This window comes from Cinclus cinclus, chromosome 4 (genome assembly GCF_963662255.1).
Source record: "Cinclus cinclus chromosome 4, bCinCin1.1, whole genome shotgun sequence".
NCBI lineage: Eukaryota > Metazoa > Chordata > Aves > Passeriformes > Cinclidae > Cinclus > Cinclus cinclus.
Window position 1 is genome coordinate 65612822 of NC_085049.1, and position 18675 is coordinate 65631496.

Consider the following 18675-nt stretch of genomic DNA (forward strand, 5'->3'; position numbering starts at 1 on the left):
GCCGGAGCGGCTGAGGGAGCGCGAGCGGCGCGGTGGGGGGGCCTGTCGGCGACAGCGGCGACAGCGGCGATAGGAGCGGAGACAGCGACAGCGGCGGGTCCCAGCGCCTCGCGGCTCGGCGCTCCCCTGCTACCCTCGGCGCCGGGTGGCCCCGGCCCGCGGCGGCGGTGCTGACAGCCCGCCCGGAGCCCCGGGGGCGGCCGCGGCCACCATGTCGTCCCCCAGCCCGGGCAAGAGGCGGATGGACACCGACGTGGTCAAGCTGTATCCTTGCCGTGCCCCCCTCCCCCCCCGGGCCCACGGGGGACGAGGATCCCCCCTCCACGGCCGGGCCTGCAGAGGGGTGGGAGGGTGGGGGGCACCGGGGACCCCCGCCGGGATCGCCTCCCACACCCCCCCACTCGCAGCCCCTCAGCCTCTCCCCAGAGCTGGGGGTCGCATCTGCCCCCCCCGCCCATCTGCCCCCCCTGCCCACCAGGGGAGGCCTAAAACCCCTCTTCTGCCTTATTTCTGGGGTTTAGCCCCTTCTGTGGCTTGACAGGCGGCCATGGGGGTTTCTTTGCAGACCCCCCTTGGTGGTGCCCCCCCCCCCAGTCTGGGTGCCCCGCGCCCCCCTTTGCCTGCCCTGGGGAGGGCGAGGAACGGGAGAGCAGTTCCAGCAGCCACAGCCCAAAGAAAGGCTTTTGTGGGGTTTATTTTTATTTATTCCTCCATTTCACCCCGCGGTTCACGAAGCTTCTGGTGCCGGCTTAGCGATTTAATTTTTGGGGGAGGACGGGAGGGAGGTCCCTCGGGGTCTGGCTCAACAGACCCAGGGGTGGGTGAAGGGCATCACGGCCCAAGCCTGTCTCCCAAGAGGTTTATGTAACCCTCCAGGTTTAGTTAGGCTTTATTACTTTTTCATTTTCCCCCTTCTTCCTTCATAGATCTGTTTATATTTTTCCTCCTTGTTTTTATCCCTGTCCCTTTACGGGGCGGTGAATCCCTTTTTCTCTCTGTCTGGAAGAGTGGGTGGCGTTGAAAAACACCATTGGGAATTCGGTTCTAGGATTGTTTTATTAATAGTTTTTGTTTACAAGGTGGCGGTGTGAGCCGGGGAAGGGTAGGAATGACAAGAGTGGATGAAATGTTTCTCGGATCTGTCGCCTGAACGTCCCCGGCCTCCTTCAGGAGGACTTGGGGGCTGATGGCTCTGCCGTGGTGGTGTCCAGGGGTCGAGAAACAGGTCTGATTTAGTTCCCAGAGAGAGATAAACAAACTTATCTGGATTTGGTGGTGTTTTTTTGGAAGGGCGGGGGGGGGGGGGGGGGGGGGGAGGGAGGGAGGAGCAGCAGCGCTCCTGTTTGTGGCTTATCGAAGGAAACTTGTCTGACGTTCGCCCAGCGCCTTTCTCCCCACAAAGCTGCTCTCGCTGTATTTTTCGCCCTGTTTTTAAGCAAATAGGAAATGAGTCCTGATGGTGCTCGAATCGGAGCTATTTTTATCCCGGGGTTTAAAGTTACACACATGTCAGACTCCGCCAATTGCGATCGATGCTTAATCGCACCGGGAGGAGGGTCGGGAATTCCAGCTGTTTGGTGAGGGGTGGGGGGAAACCTTTCTTAGGGATACCGTGGAAAAGAGCTCTGGGCCAGAGAGGGGCCGAGGCCCAACCTGATCGGCTGCTGCTCTGTTTCCCTTTCCCCTCCCCCTCTCTTTTCCTTTCTTTCCCCCCCCTTTTTGTTCGGTTCCTTGCCGGCTTCTCCAGCGATCGCAGCATTTTGGAGGACAAAGAGCAGGTTTTCCCTGCGAAGTGGCTTTGCTGTGTGTTTCTAGGAGCTGGGTAGGTAGAAATCCCCGAATGCCTGGGATTCCTCATGGTGCTGGGGAGTTTCTGCTCTGTTCTTTCTGACCCCTGACAAAAGGAACCCAAATGGCTTTTTCAAAAGCAAAGCTTTTTTTTGTTGTTGTTGTCGGCTCCGCTTTCCTTTTTTTCCAAGAGGTGAGGGTTAGAGCAGTCGGTCTCCTGCGGACAACAAACTTAGGAAGTTCGATGTGTCAGATGACTCCTCACCACTCCTCCCTCCCTCCCTCCCTCCCCCCCCTCCCTCCCCAGCCTTTTTTTTGTTTGTCTGCCTGGCTCGGCCGGGGTGAGCAGCTCACTAGGCCCCGGCTTCCGAGACGCTTCCCTGGGGAATCTCCCCCTCTGGACACAGATCTGAAATCGGCGTCTGCTTTGAGACGTGGCAGCGAGCAGCGTCTCCGTGGTGGCCAGAGGAGAAGGGACTCGTCTGAAGGAATGTTTGAAGGCAGCTCCTCCTGGGGCTTTCAGGGTTTTGTTGCCGTGTAGGGTTTTTGTTTGGGGTTCTTTCCCCCCCCCCCCTCCCACTTTTTGCTGCTATTTTCATTGCGGTTTCCTTTTTCATCCCCTTTCCACATCTCCAACGTGGATTTATGGCCTGCCAAGGGCTACCTTTCCCAGTAGGGAGGGGGCACGGAGCAGGGTGAATAACACTCCTGCCTTCTCCTGCTCTGACAGGTTTAGGAGCTGAGCGAGGTCTTTTTATGATTCCTATTTTCAATCCTAACACGTCCGTGTCCTTTTGTGGATGCCTCTTTGTGAGGAGGGAAGGGGAGAGGTGGCTGCTCTCTGCGGGGCTACAGGAAGGGCAGAGCTGTGCAGGAACGTGTGGAACTGATGTTTAATAATCTCCTGGACGAGGATGTGCTCCAACTCCCCGGCACTCATTGTCTCCCTCCGGGGCGGGTTTGTGGTGCTGAGGCTGGGAAAAGAGAGCCATAATCCCTCCTCCCCTTTTTGGGGGGCTCCAGCCCGAGTTTCCTGGGTAACCTGTGACCCTTCAGAGTAGGGCTTTTTCAGGAAGGCTCTGTGCTCCCCAAAACACCTCCAGACCCACAAACCAGTGGCCTGGGAGCGCTGGGTCATCCTACTGGGAAACCCTCAGGCTCCAGGCCTGGCCTTTCCAGGTAGCTCCCACCCTGGAAGCAGCAGAATGGGGGCTCCCCTTTGTGGTTCCCCCTTGGTTTTGGGGCGAGTGCCAGCCTCGGAGCCGTGTTTGCAGGGGAAAGGCCTCAAGCTCTCGCAACTCTGCGGATTGGCTGTTCTGTTACTACCCGGAAACCGGGCCCGGGGCGGAGCGAGGCTGCAGCTGATGGGGTGCCCCTGCCAGGGTGTTTATACCCATGGGGGGACCCACCCCAGCACCCCCACCCCCCCCAAACCACGGGGCTGTTTCCCGTTCTGACCCCGAGGTTTATTGTTCCGTGGCCGCTGCGCTCGCAGCTTCCCCTTGGCCCGGAGTTTATTTAGTGCTGATTTATTTTCCTCCTTTTGTGGAGAAATGCTGCTGGCTGGGTTGTAGTCCCCGAGCTCTATTTTTAAGCATCAGAGCTGGTAAAGGGAAGTGTCACCCTGTTTTGTGCCTGAAAGGAATTATAAATAGTGGCCAGCTTTGTTTGAATCTCCCTGTGCTGCCCAGTTTGCAGAGCTGGGGGTTTGGGAGGCGCGTCGGGAGTGTAATTCACGGAGCGTTGCACTCCCTGCTAATTTTAGGCTCGTCCTGAGTCAAGGAGAATAAAAGTACAAAGCTCCTTAGTTTACCTGCAGAGCATTTTGTAATCTCAAAACTCCCCCCCGTGTTTGCTCCGTCGAGGCAAAGGGTAGGACAGAGTTTACATTTGGGATAAATTCCTTTTTCTGGTCGTTATAGGCTTACACTGCACTTATCATCCCACTTGAACACCTTCCAAGAGCAGCGTTGAGCAATCTCAGGGTCACGTGGCTTTGTTCTCTTTGGCCTGTCCCCAGGGAAGAGCGTGTGCACTGGAATGTCTTGTTTTGGTAGGGTTTGGTGGGGCTTTGTTGTTTCGTTGGGCTTTTGTTTGGGGTTTTTGTTTTGTTTTAAAGGATGGATATTTCTGGAAACTTTGAATGTAAATTTTTCGAATGTCACGCTATGCTTCTTTCTGCTCCACTTCTGGGGCTCATTTTTAATGAGGTCTCCAGGGATGAGGGGAATCGTGTGGTGATGCTTCAAAATGCACGAAGACATGGCAGCAGCCCCTTCCCACAAGTGGGAGAGCCCCCCTTTTCCTCAGAAATGTTCAGGTGGTGGTTTATAAATCAAATCAGGTAAATGTGGCTTGGGAGGTGGTGCCTGTCTTGAGGAGAACTTGAAATCCATAAATCTCTGCCCAAACCAAGCCAACTGGAGGAAAATAAATAATCTTTGTTGCCTAAATGACAACTTCCAAAGGTATCATCTTGCTGCTTTTTGAGCAGAATTCGGCGTCATTGCTGGTGACTGGATGTTTTTCTTTTTCCCAAAAAATTGGCTGGAGCTGGAAATTCACTCTCCCTTTGTTGCCTTGTCAGTTGGATGGGGGAGGATTTGGAAGCTGGGGCTCCTCGAGCAGACCTGAAAGCCCAAGTGCACCTGTTTAATCATGGAATTGCCACGGTCATGGAGTTCAGACTGGGAGATCTGGATTTGCTTAGGGCTGCTTGGAGCAGAGTGCCTGTTGGAGCCTGACATCCCAACCCTGCTTAAAATAATAAAAATATGGGTAATTTTAATTATTTTCCCATCTCATTCCCTAGTCTCAGAGCAGCGATTTTGGAATACTGAGTAGTCTGGCAAGATGATGCTTCCCAGATTCCCAGTTCTGAAGTGGCATTAGAGCATTAAATGCTGATTAAACAAATTCTAGAGGCCTTTCCTTTGGTAACAGTTTAAAAACCCCAAAAGTGAACACGGGATTTCAGGAAAACAGACATTCCCTGTAAAATGATGTCCTTGCTCTTCCCTCCACTGGGTCCAGGAGGTTGTGCCAGCTGTTTTTCCTGGCTTTCCTAGGGAAGCTGTGCTTGGATTTGTAGTAGGGGATTGTTTTAAAGTGTCATCACCGCTATTTTACAATCCTGGTGAGCTTTTGGAAACATCTCCCAGAGTGACTCCCACGTGCTCGGCATCTCTCGGCAGCAGGAGCTGATAATGGGAGCTCAGAGCTGAGCTCCCAGTCCTGCAGACCCTGTCAGGTCCCAATGTTTTGGATGAAGCAGGAGATGCCCCTCAGTCATTTTCATTTCATTTGCCAGGGGAAAATTACAGTTAGTCTTCATGGGAAGTGTTCTGTCCTGGTTCTGGTCATTGTCGTGGACTGGCATTAAATGGTGGTTGGGGTTTTTTTTCATGTTTTGGGGCTTTTTAATAAATTTCTCCTACAAACTCGCCCTTAATTCCTGGAGCAGGAGTAGCAGACAGTCTGGAAGATGAGGAATGAAATCCTGGAAGGTGCTGAGTGCCTCCTTGGGAGCTCACACCCAGATCTTTCCAGGAGATCATTCCTTGGAGGCTCTGGGTTCGCTGCCTCCATGGCAGTGCCAGCACAGGGGGGAGATGCCTGAGCGTGGAGGTGATTCCCAAAGGTACAACTCCCTGCACAGGCTGTTAAAGCTTGGGCAGCATCCCTGCCCTGTGTCCTGGGGGAAGCAAAAGTGGAGGAGTGCTTAAACTGAAAGTTTGGATGGATTTTATTTTCTCTCTCTTTGTTTCCCAGGAATTTTTCTTCCTGAAAGTCCTGAGAGATTTTTCCCTCTTTGTTTCCTTGGGTTTTATTCCTAAACTGAAAGTCTTGATAGACTTTTCCCCTTTGTTTCCTTGATTTTTTTTCCTAGATCAAAAACCTTGCTAGACTTTTTCCCTGTTTTTTTTTTTTCTTGGGATTTTTCTCCCTTCCCTCAAGGCAAAGCAGCAGGAATGGGGCTGTTGGGAAGGGAAGGTGCCTCTGGAAGATCTGGGTACAGTAGCACCAAATGTTCTCAGCACCTGTTGGTGCTTGGTGCCCTTCTTAAACCGTGATTTAATCGGAGCCATTCCTGGGATAAACACATAACAGGTTGTTGGTAAGGAAGGACAGAGCCCACAGTTAAAGTGACAGGCTCCCATATGGAGCAGATTCCCAGCCAAACTCCTCCTGGTTTCACTGTCTGCTTAAGTCAGAGGTGATCCCATGCTGAGGCAGAAATGCCTGAATTTTCCTGCTGTCCTGGACTTTATTCTGGCAGCAAAAATGCTGAATAACATTTTTTTAATATAAAATGTGAATTATAGATGTGGGTGTGTGTATCAGAGCTCAGCGCTTCATTGTGTGTCTTAGTGTGTGCATTCAGCTTCCCTCCTTTCACTGCCTCCTTTTCCCTGTGGATTTTGTCCATGTATTTCTGGAATAATGAACATAGAGCCCAGCTCTTTGTTTTTCCTCACCAAAATAGAGCTCTCGTGACTGAAGGATCATCCGACCTTGTCATCTCTGCTTTCCACTGGCTCATGCAGCCGGTGTGGATTCCAGCAGGAGTCTCTGGATGAGCTGTTGGATGGAATGGATCCCCCAGCACATCCCAGGAAAATGGGCCCAGTTGGTTTTGCTGCTGGCAGAACCGTGCGGTTCTCACTGTTCTTTTCGCTGCTTTTTAAAATTTCTTTTTTTTTTTTTTCCACCTACTTGGGATGCTCAGAGCTGTTTGTGCCTTGGTGTGGGTACACCTGGAATGTGGTTATTGGAAAGGAGTGCAAGGATTCACTCTCCCATCACCAAGGCAGTCTCTTCCCATGCTTTTCCATCTGCTGTCACCCCTCATTCCATCACCTTTATGACTCCTCACCTCCAACTGCTGCCTCCTCATCTTCACTCTCTTTTCCTCAGCCTCCCTGAGGATCTGTCTTGAAATTGAGGGTGGATTTAATCTCCTGAAAAACAATGATTTTGCTGCTTCTTGTTTATCCAATAATGATTGGCTTGGTTCTGGATTCAGGATTTGGCCACTATTTTATTTTGAAGCTTCCAAGAGCCATCCTCTAATCTTAAATCACTTCACTGGTTCCCTGGAACAAATTGATGCAGCCTTCCAGGAGATGCCAAATCACTCCCAAATCACTTGGCATGAGGTGTTGCACATCAGTGAATCCCTGTGGATCAATTGTAAAACAGAGCTGCTGGTCTGTCCACTTTAATCCCTTTAAACTGGGAATTACAGAGCAGGGGTATCCTGCATGATCCACATCCAGGAGGTGATGGAGACTCCCAGATATTCGTGACTCAGCATGAGGAAGGGGTAGAGCCATTTTGGATTGTTTTTTCTGAGGGTCAGATGCTGCTTTCCAGAAATTGCTGCTTTTCCCTGTCCGTGCTTTCCTTGGAATCACTGCATAAACTATATATTTTTTTTTAGGGTTTGTACAAATAGAGTGTCTGGGTGGATTATTTTGAAAGGTTTTGCAATCTCTGGATTTAATTGTCCAGGGCTTTTTTTTATGTGTGTGTTATTTCCTTAAAATTGAATGGTTTGAATTTGTTAATGTTTTCTTTGGGAAAAGTCTACATTTATGACAGTTGCTGCCTTTTAGAAGAGCTTCACCCTGGAGGCTTTGTGTCATTCCCTGTGAAAGGTTGAGGTTAAAAGCTGACAGTTGATTATTAAATAAATTTTTCATTATTTGCCAAATTCCAGGGGGCTTTTACCTGGCTTTGAGCACTGACAGGGGGGACTTGGGGTGGAAATTAGAGCTGTGCAGTTCCTTGCTGCCTTCTCAGTGTCACAGCTGATTGTTTCTAGGCACTGGTGTGTGGATTTTTTCTAAAGCGTGGTTTGGGACAGGCTGGGGGAGTGGGAAGGAAGGAGAGGGGTGAGGTGATGCCCTGCACAATGAAGGAATAGGATTGAGGGAGGAAGAATCCAGGCTGCCTGCTCCCAGCCACGGAGCCAGGAGTGGCATTGAAAGGCAACTTTAAGGATGTCTGCACCAGGGACAGACACTGGCTGGCTGTAAAATCTGTGATTTTGATAAAACAAAAGAGATTTTAGGGTAGGATCAGCTGTTTACAGAATTTGAGTGTAACCCCTGAAAAAGTAAAAACCAGTGTGTGATACTGAGCCTGAGTGTCCTGGGTTAACCTCCATCATGGCAGATTAATGGATGCAAAGTTGAAAAGATTGATAAATTATTAACCACGCTGGCAAGTTTTTTTTATTTTTTTGTGGGCTGTGGTGCTTTGTTTTGTCTCTGTGCTGGCAGGTCCAGGCCTGCTCTGAGGCTGTGTCCGAGGAGACAACCCCATTTCTGCAGCAGGAAAGCTGCATGAGAACACAACCCTGACTTGTCTGAGCAGAAATTGAAAATCGTTTTGCTCTTAAAGCAGTTTCTTTTCTAAATGCTCTTTTAAAACTGGGCTCTGAAGCTCATAGATCACCAGCGTGGCCACGGTTGAAGAGTTAAGACTCCTCTTGGTTTTAGGAAATGAAGCTTCTCCTTTAAGCCTTGCTCAGTGGTGTGTGAGCGGTGTGAAGCCAGAACTTTTTTCAGTTTGAGAAGGACCAGGTTTAGCTTTCAAGTACATTTGGGAAGGGAAGTTGTTGGTTTTTTAAAACATACTTTTGTGAGGTCTGTGCTGAGAGGACCCGGGTGTTTCTGGAACCTGGAGGAGCAGAACATGGAATCGTGGGGTGTTTGGGTGGGAAGGACCTTAAAGATCATCCAGTTCCCACCCAAACCATGGACAGGGACACCTTCCACTATCGCAGCATGTTCCCAGCCTGGCCTTGGACACTTCCAGGGATGGGAAGCCCACACTTGCCTGAACAGCAAGGACATGACATAGAACTGGTGAGAGATGAAGCCCAAAACTTGCCTTTGGCTCCTGGCTGTTCCCAAACTGATTTATTCATGGAAAATCCTTTTTAATATGTCTTTTTTTTTTCCCATTATCCTTTTATTTCCCTGATTTTTTTCTTCCCTTTTGGGAGTGGGGAGAGGTTTCTCCCTGCTGCTAAATCCAGGAAAAGCTGCTCCATCAGGGGAAACCAACAGAAGCCACCGCTCTGTCACCCTCTCCTTTTCTGCTGAAGGCAACTGAAACTGGTTTTGTTTTTCTTCTGTCTGATGCCATCAGTTCAGACTCGGTGACCTTCCCCCTCAGATCTCCAAAGCCAGCAGGGCTGGACCTGGTTTCACATGGCAGCCAGGCAGGTTTTAAACCTCACAATGCCCCAGCTGCTTTCCCGCTGAGCTCATGTTCTGCAGCACAGACGTGCCCGTGCCCGTGCCCATGGCTCTGCAGCACTGGGATCCTTTCTGAAGGCACCTACATCCCCCTGGGCTGTGCTGCTGAATTTTAGAAGCTCTCTAAACACAAAGCCAGGTTTAGAAACTAGCACGGGCTTTGTTTGGATAAGAAGACAGTCAGGGGCTGATTTCCACTAGGTTTGGGAATGGTCTTGCTTGGGAATCCTCGATTCCAAAGTCAACAGGGCTGAAATAAAGGAACAGTCCTTCCAGGAGGGCAGCAGTTATCCTGGGAATGTCAGATCTCTGAGGTGACTCAGCGTGGTTATACTGATTTATTCTGTACTGCTCCTACTTTCTGTTTCCCACTGTTTATTTTTTTTCTCTGGGGGCTGTGTCAGTGTCGAATTGAGGGAAGCAGTGGAAATAAGGAAGCTGAATGATCAGTACTTTGTTTAACAACGTTGGTAATTTAATACTCCGGCTCAGGGGAGGAATCCGTGCCTGGATATTGGAGAAAGCTCAGATCCCAACAGGAGAATGTGCTTTGAGAAGGGGGGGACACAGGGCTGGGTTGAAAAGTTGGGATGTCAGAAATCAGATCCCGGTAAGTCAGAGCCAGAGCCTGTGTTCCTTGAAAGGGAAGGTATGTGAGGAGGTGTTAACTTGCCCTGCTCCCCCTGGAGCTGCTCCACACTTTTTTTCAACTCCTGTAAAGCTCCAGGGTCTTGGATTTAAACAGATTTTGTCCTGCTCACAAGTGCTGAGAAAGCTGCACGTTACTCAAAATCCACTGGTTTTATTACTTCATGCTTTGTTTGGTGTTGCCATGAAAAGATAATTTTAAATGTTTACCCAGTTTGGAGAAAAAGAATTCCTCAGAAAATAACCATGTTCTGCAAACTGGGGAGGAGGCAAAACCAGTATGTTTTACACAGAGAAAACCTTAACACCAGCGCCAGGGGTGGAAAGTGCCTCAAACCCCCCAGTTTGTCAGGATGGAAGAAATATTCCCACGTGGTTTCAGCAACTGAGTTAAACTGTGAACCCTGTTTGAGTCACTGGTCAGTGCTTGAAGTAAAATCGAGACTTGAGCCTTGCCAGATGGAACAAAAGATCCCCTAAAAGTGAGGTGATGAGCAATAACGTGCCCCAATGGATCCCTTTCATCCCTGGGTAGGCCCTATTTTGCATTTCAAGGTTTGCCCAACTTTGCTTTTGCTCTGAAATCAGGAAATTTGCAGACCCAGTGCAAAGCCCTTCAACCCGTCTGCCCATCCTGGTGCTAAACTTGATTTTCCACATTTAGGGAATAGGTTGTGGAAGAGAGGGATGTGTTTGGTTCTTCTGCTGTGTCCTAGAGGGTCAGATCCTCATATTGGGATTTAGAGCCGCTGTCCCTCAGCTGCATCACAGCAATCCCTGCACTCACGCCTTGATTTGTTCAGATTCTCAGCTGTGGACCCAGACTGCCTCAGCTTTTAAATTGTCAGTTCTCTGGAAAAAAAAATCAGAAATTTTCCTCACTTTAGCAAGATTTGCCTGTTAGACCTGTTTAAATGTAGCAAGAAACCGTTTTGTGGGGTTTGTGCAGGGATTCTGTTGTGGCAAAGTGCCTCGAGAGAGTCCAGGTGCTGCTGGTGCCTCTTCTCAGCATTGTGCACATGGCTTTGGGGCTTTTATTTCCATTAGTTTTTCTCTGGAGTTGTTTGGATAAGTGGGAATTGTGTGTGAAAAGAGTTTGTTATAGCACAACAAACCTGTTATAGGGAAGGTGTGGGAATCAGGTGATCTTTAAGGTCCCTTCCACCCCAAAATTTCATAATAACTGGCTACTTTGAGTCTGAACCAGCATCTCTGTCTTGTTAGAGGCAAATTTTAGTCTTGTGCTGGTAAATGTTGAATTTGCTGTAGTTTGCTTCTTTTTGAACTTCATCTTTTTGCAGGGGCTTCCTGGTCCGTGTGGCTGGGATATAACAGGATTCTGCAGGCTCAGGAGATGGCATTAATGGGGGTTTTTAAAGAGTTCAGGATTTTTTTCAGCTCAGTAGCCACTGAGTCGTTCAAATTGTTCTCTGTGGCTCTTGGTGGCTTCCAGAGTCACAGATTTCTCTGTTGCCACCTGAAGTTCAGCATCATTAAGGCATTTCAGGATATTCTGTGTATGAGTTTCTCTTTCCAGTTTTCTCCACACTTGGACGGCACCAGAGGTGAACTCTGTAATCCTCTGCAGATTTTGTTTTATTTCCAGAGCAGCTGGGAATCTGCTGCTGAGCATCCCAGGAAAAGGTGGGATGCTGAAGGTTTTGATACTCTTTTTCAAGGTGCTTCAGACAGAAAAGCAAACCCTGAAAGAGAGGGTGGGGAGCGTTCCCCTAATTCTTTCAGAATATAGAATGGATCAGAAGCAGGAAACACTTGGCTCAAGCAGATCCTTTGGGTCCAGTTGTGAAATAATGTCTACATTTCCCATTTTGGGTCTCCTGAAGTCACCCAGGAGGTAGGAGAACTTTGCCACGTGCACATCCCTCTCAGGAAGTGGCTGGAGCTGCCACAGGCATCACAGAAACCCACATCAGCTGGTTTTTAGGTCATTACCAGGCTGGACTAAATTTAGCCTCTGAGCCAGAAGAGGGAGGTTTTGTATCCAAATTCCTGCCCCTGTCCCTATTTCTGGAGCATCTTGGCTGTGCCCTACAGCCAGCCCTGCCTCTTCTGAAATCCCTGTTTCCTTTTAATCCCAAAGAGGAGGGACGAGGCTGAGCTTGGCTTGGGAAGTTCCTGAATAAGGAAGAGGAGGTGGAATTGCAGGGAAGAGTAATAGAACATGGAGCTTCTGTATGGATGAGGGGTTTGAGTCCCATCTAGGGCTGCCAGTGTGGCCAAGAGGAGATTTTCTGTCCTATTTCTGTGTATGGATCACCTCCATATCCCAAAAAACTGTGGCTTGCTGAACTGGAAGATTTGTGTAGGTTTAGGGTGGGAACAGCTTGGGGTAAAGGGAGAAAACCACTTTTCTCATTACCCTTTAAATTTATCTCAAGTAAGGAATGTTCCCACTTTTTTTTTTTCCCAAGCCCCACATCTCTGCTAAAATTGTCAAATGGCAGAGATGAGTAAAGGGAAGGAAAATAAGTCGCTGTGGCAGCACAAGGGAAAATTGCTGGGAGCAGTGTGCTGGTTCTGTAATTCCAATCTGTCTTTATTTTAACTTCTTTGATTGTTGTGGGATCCTGGTTCTTTGCAGCAGCACACTGGTTAATTGGGGTTGGTTTGGTGTTTGGTTGTGTTTTTTTTGGGTTTTTTTTTGGGTTTTTTTTTTTTTTTTGTGGATTAGTAATATTGTCTTCCAAAATGGCTTCAGGTGTCAAGGCTGCTTAATTCTGATTTATTTAAGAAGGCTGTGATAAATGTGTGTCTTTGAAAGCTTGGCTGGCTCTGCCGGAGGTCACCTGGAATTCAGAGCATCTGGCAGAGGTCGGCTCCAGAGTTTTTGTTCTGTGCTGGGGAAAACTCAGGGGGTTTTTATCATCTCCTCTCTGAAGGAGGAGACACTTCAAACTTGGTGACAGAATCCCACTTTTCAGGCAGCTGCACCTGCTAAGGACTAAACTGTTAATTAGTTTTTAGTGCAGTGCAGTGGTGTTCCTTTGTCTCTTCTATAATGGTGATTCAAAGAGATGATGTCAAGGAATCTTCTGTTTCAGCTGAATTTAACTAATTATGAGAAAGCTTTGCCTTCATTCTAACGCTCCCTAGTGCAGCCTAAAAGCTGGGAATTGCAGTGTCCTGACAACACCATTTATCCTGACAGTGTGGGGTGTATTCCAGGCCTGAACCCTCAGCTTCAATTTTAAATTGACTGCTGGTATTTTTTTTTTTCCTTTTTGATCCACATAACAAACCCCGGGTATTGTTATTCCTGCGGGAAACCTCCAGGTGAGTTTTTCTTCCTGCAGCTCTTCAAAATGCAAGGACATAAATTTAGGGATAGCTGATCTGTGAAGCTCCCCTGGGCTCTGCCTTTCTCTCGTTAGGGAGCTGAGAGGGAAGTGGGATAATTAAGCCAGAGCAGGTGTGCCAGAACAAGATACTGGAGCAGGAGTGTGGATGAGCTGCTCCTGATTCCAGCAGATGCAAACTCACCCCTCTGTCCTGGTTTCCCTCTCCAAGAGGATTTGGCGCTTCTAGGTAGGGAACTTTACTTCCAAGAGCTTCCAGCAGTGAGAGCACCTTCCAAACTCTGCCAGGGAAATATCCCAATCTTTCTGCAGCCCTCCCACCTCTACATCTGGAGGTTCTTTTGGAGGAGTCTGCCTGGCCGCAGTGCCCAGGACTTTGTGTTCTGTGTTTCTGTGTTTAACCAACTCTTCTGCTGCTCGTGTTATGAAACAAAATTCCATTTTTCCTTTCCTCCGGTTGTGGTGGTGTCACCTGTGCCAAAATGACTTTAATGAACCATTCCAGTGCCTTAAGGGGGCTTAGAAAAAAGGAAGGAAGGGAGAGGGATTTGGAGGGGCCTGGAGGGACAGGGTGAGGGGGAATGGCCATAAGCTGAGAGAGGGGAGTTTGAGATGGGATATTGAGAGGGAATTCCTGACTGGGCAAGTAGGGAGGCCCTGGGATAGAATTTTTAGAGAAGCTGTGGTTGCCCCTGGATCCCTGGAAGTGTCCAAGGCCAGGTTGGATGGGGCTTGGAGCAGCCTGGGATAGGGGAAGATGTCCCTGCCCATGGATGAGGGTGGGTGTGGATGATCTTTAAGGTCTCTTCCCACCCAAACCATTCCATGATTTTAATCCCTACTTTCCTGGGAAATGCTGACATCAGAGGTTTCCCGTAGTCAGAGAAATCCCCAGTGCTTGAGAACAGCCTGGACCTCTTCCTTCTGCTTCTGGTGCAGCTGCTGAGCAAAGGAAGATCTCCAAAGCCTGTAAACCATTAAAAAAAATTCAAAATAGGTGTTTTCCATGCCTGCCTTCAGCATGACATCTATCCTGGGATTTGGGCACCCTCCACTCCTGGCTGTGGTGTTGCCCAAGCTCTGCCTGGCTGTGTTTTTGTTGGTGCTGGCGAGCTCAGGGCTTTCCAGACATTCCCAAATCCAATCAAAGCTCCCAAGGCTTTGCTGGCTCCTCGCTTGGCCGCAGCCCCGCTCCTGCCTTTCCGCTGCACACGGAAGCTCATGTGGGGATCATTGTTCATTCGGAGCGTGGCTCTCTCATGTCTTCCTCTGGAACACAGTGTATCCTTAGAGCTTCAACTTTCAGGAAAATCCTGTGCAATTAATCTCTTGGGAAAGGCCAAAGCCCCTTGGAAGCTCTCAAGACTTAAAATCGATTTTTTGTGGGTGAGTTTTGTTCTTGGTGCAAAGGCTGATGGTGGGAGCTGGATGCAGGAGGAATTGCTGGGATTAAAGGAAGCACCAGCTTGATTACCTGAACTTGGAAGGCTGATAAATGAACTTTTTTTGCAGATGGTTTGATGATTAAATGAGCTTTCTGCAGGTGGTTTGGTGATGAACTGCCTCGTGTCAGTCTTTTCGACTGACATTCTAAGCAGAATTGGGTTGGAGCAACCTGGAGTAGTGGAAGGTGTCCCTGGAGGTGGAACTGGATGGTTCGAAGGTCCATTCCAACCCAGACCAGCCTGTGATTCCACTTTTCCAATTAATGACTTGATGGGTGGGAACTGCTTGTACTGACCCAGCCTTGGAAATTGTGTATTTGTATTTTCTCAGGACTGATCCATCCAGTGGAATCCTACCTGACTTGGCAGAAAGCTGAATGATAAACTCAGGTTTATTCATTAAATGAATAAATCTACAAATGTGACCATTTAAGTAGAAATGGCCACATGCAGTGGACAAAAGTCAGGGAGAAACCCATTTGTGCAGCTTGGCTGTTGCCAGCCAGCCCTGGGATGTTGAATGTGTTTATGGGATGCACTGGGGAAGCCACAGCGCCCCATTGCCCTCATTCCTTTGGAAGGATGAAGATAATTGATATAATAGCTCTGACAGTGGCATGTTGGATTGCTGGAGGAATTTCTGCATAAAACCCTGGCATGCAGGAAACTCCTGCACCTTTTCCTGTAGCAGCACTGGTCTCCAGTTTCCTGGTGTGTGGGTTTGTGGTGTTTTTATGTTGCAGGTGGCCTGGAAAGAAGGAAAATTTTATAAACTTCAGCTGTGTGTAACCAGGGTGTTTTCTTAAATCACTTGGGGATTTTCTGCTTTGGTGTGAGAGAAAACAGGGAAATTGTGGTGGTTGTAACATCACCAGGTCTGTGATTCAGGTTTGGAATTTGTGCTCAAAACCCAATGAAATTGTGTGTAAATCCTGCCTGAGCTGCTCCTTTAAAACACTTTGAACAAAGCCAGGGAGGGGGGAAGCAAATCTGATCCCTCTGGCAGGGAGAGAAGTGAACAAATCCCATCCTCTGGGATTTAAGAGGGATCTGTAAAAGGCACAGCACTTTCAGGTCCCTAACTCCAGAATATTTCCATGTAGGATTGGAAGGACTGCTGTGAAACAGCCTCACTGTGGAGATAACTCTGTTTTCTTTGGTGTTAGAGGTGCTTGGGGAGCAGGAAAGGAAAAATCCCACTGGATTCTGTTCCTGGCAGGCCATGGAGAGCTGTTGTAAACATTACCCTGATGCCAAAGGAGCAGGATCCTGACTAGGGCTACAAATAGGTTTCAGATGAGACTTTCCAAAAGTGTGGGTGTTGCCTCAGCACTTAAGGAAGAATTTTGGGTGCAAGCCCCTTGCACAGGCTTGATGTTCATCCTGATTTTCCACTGCTTGTGAGCTGCTCTGTGTCTCCTCTGCTGCGCCCAAGAATCAGGAGAGCAGAATTTCACTTGTTCTTGAAAATATATTTTATTTTATTTTATGTAATTTTAATAGTGTTTTGAAAGGAACAGAAATCCCCAGGTGCCTCAGGTGGAATGATCCACCCTGAAAAAAACACCTGTAGCTGGTGGAGCTTCTTCGTGTGTTCCTTCAAATTGGGTAGTGGGAAATCTCCACTGAAGCCAAACCAGGATTTTACTCTGTGTAACTTTAGGTTAAAGGAATTGGACTAATCTTGAGCCTAATTTCCACATTCAGTTGGCTTTTATTTCTTCCACCCATGCTGGAGAAATCCCAGTGGGTTTGGAGATTTGTTTTAAAGCTCTTTTCTTTGAGGATTGGCAGGTAAGAACCAGGAAGGGCCAGAACTGCTGGAGCTTCTGGCTCAAGTAGCAAAGAATTCTGGAATGAGCACCTGGGGAATGGCCTAAAACTGGAGAGGATAAGTTTAGATTAAATGTTAGGAAGAAATTCTTAGCTGTGAGGGTGATGAAACCTTGGCACAGGTGGCTGCCTCTGGAGCTCTGGTATTATTCAAGGCCAGGTTGGATGGAGCTTGGAGCACACGGGGACAGTGGAAGATGTCCCTGTCCATGGCAGGGGTGGCACCAGATGGTTTTGAGATCCCTTCCCACCCAAATGTTACGATTCTATGAGGTATCAGTTGTTCCTTCTTCTTCAGGGGACAAAATCACCCTCAAAATACCTTTGGGAGACCTTACTGCTACTGTGGTTGGAGCAGAAAACACCTGGGTGGGAGGCAGTTCCCTGCTGTGAATTTGGATGTTAAGCACAAAAGCCAATTGTTGATGAATTAAAGCTGAAGCAGCTTTGTGAGCACAGAGCTGCTTCATTTTCACTGGCACTGTCCATTTCTGTGGGCTCTGAGTTTGGTTTAGAGCTCAAGCCCAGCTTGCCCAGGCTGGAATTTCAAGCAGTTGGTGCTGTCTCAGTTGTGAAAACCATGGTTTAAAAATCCTGGTCCCAGTGGGATCAGGAAATGCATCCCCAAATATTTCTAGTGGGGTTGGAAGGAACTGTGCAAAACAACCCCACGCTGTTCTCCTTGGTGTTGGGGAGACTTGAGGAGCAGGACAGCAAAAAATTCTGCTCCCAGCAGACCATGGAGAGATCCTGTGGGGATCCTGAGCAGGACTTGGGAAGGGTTTCCTCCTCCTTGTGATGATTTGGCAGTTCAAGGTTCAGTTTGTTTGTGGGAAGTATCTCCCAGGCCTGATTTTTCTTGAAGCATCCCAGCATGGAATGTTCATTAAAGCAGTTCTCAGGATTCCTTGATTTCACACTTCCTTAAGTCAGATTTTGGTTGGAGTTGGAGCTGATGATCAGCATCTTTTTCCTTAGTCTCTATGGCCCAGTTCAGCATTTTTGGAGGCAAGGAGAGGTCCTGGCAGTGGGCAACAGAGAAGATGTGGAATCTGCCTCCAGAACTGGACCTGCTCCATGCCAAAGCTAAATTTAAGCTTCATTTATTCTAAGTTTAAAATACTTCATTTGACACTTTCTCCTTCTTGCCACAAAACTCTTTTATTTTGTTTAAAATCAAGACCTTGACATAATTCTGTATTTCTGCCCCCCCCCCCCGCCAAATAAGCCCTTAGCTAAGCTGAGTTCTTTGCCTCCTCTGCATTTGCTTTGAGTTCAGACATCTCATCCCAAGGGTTTTCCAGCAGGAGATGGATGTTTGTCCCTTTGGGGCTTCATGTCATCGTTGCTGAAGTGCTTTGAGGCACCTTCTGAATGACTGTGGAGGTTTCTGCTAGCAAAAAAGCATTTCAGTAAATTCTACAAAAATCAAACTCCCCTTGAGGGAAAAGGCCACATCTTAAAATAATACCTTTTTTTTTTCCCCCTGAAGACTAAATTGGAGAAGTATTTGAATATGTCAAATCTGCTTTTAACATACCTGCTGCATTCTTGTAAATCATGTGATGAGGCCCAGCCCCAAAACACACTTAAATCTTGGCCTTGCTGTCAGGTCTAGCCCAGGTTTGGGTCATGCTCAGTCCTGTGGTTTCACAACCATGGTTTCTCTTTCACAAGAGTTTCAGCACTTCGTGAATCCTCCCAAAGAGGAAATGAACCGTTACCATCACACCTGGAAAAAAAAGCAAAGATTGTATTTTTTCCTTCTGTTACTTCTCTAAAAACACACTTGAAATTTCTGGCTGGTTTGAGAAGTTGATTATTTGTACATGAAACACTCAATTCCACCAGTATGTCCTATCTCCATAGAAACCAACTTCTCTGGGTAGGAGCTTGGAGTGATGCAAATATTAAATCTGGTGCTTCAGCTCAGGAACAGATGTGTGGCCACCAAAACGACTCCAGTTCCATCCTCAGTACTCCTGGATCCAGCTCTGACTTCCCCCTGAGCTGAAACTCAGAGTAGAGAATTCTGGTTCCTGAGGAATTCTTCTGAATTCCTGAATTCTTCTAGTTCCTGGTTATTTCCAGCTCTCACTGAATTCTCCTGGGAAGCTCAGGCATCAGATCAGAGTCAAATTTTTGGGATGTTTTGCCTCTCCAGTTATCCCTGAGAAGTAGGATCCATTTAGAGTTCTATGGTCGTTGACAGTTGCTTGTAATTAGGTGTTAATTGCCCCTCTTGGATCCCTGTTTGTCTTTTCCTGAGATTTAAGGGAACCTTGTTCTTGTGGAGGTGGCTCTGTCACTGTGGTCACACTCGGGGACATCACTTCAGCTTTATTGATCCCAACTTCATTCCAACTCCCTCCC

The 18675-nt window shown here is 48.1% G+C and overlaps 1 protein-coding gene across 5 annotated transcripts in view; it reads left to right on the forward strand.

Annotated features, from left to right (window-relative positions):
• The window catches only part of UBE2H (ubiquitin conjugating enzyme E2 H), a 42224-nt gene continuing 23549 nt past the window's right edge, over window positions 1–18675 (forward strand). For 2 of the 5 annotated variants that reach the window (XM_062492396.1, XM_062492398.1), the window contains exon 1: window positions 1432–1577. In XM_062492396.1, the coding sequence (XP_062348380.1) occupies window positions 1447–1577 (131 nt within the window). In that variant the 5' untranslated portion in view covers window positions 1432–1446. Of the gene's footprint in view, window positions 265–1360; window positions 1578–18675 lie in introns of those variants that run through there. The other 3 variants (XM_062492400.1, XM_062492397.1, XM_062492399.1) reach the window with 3 other exon arrangements.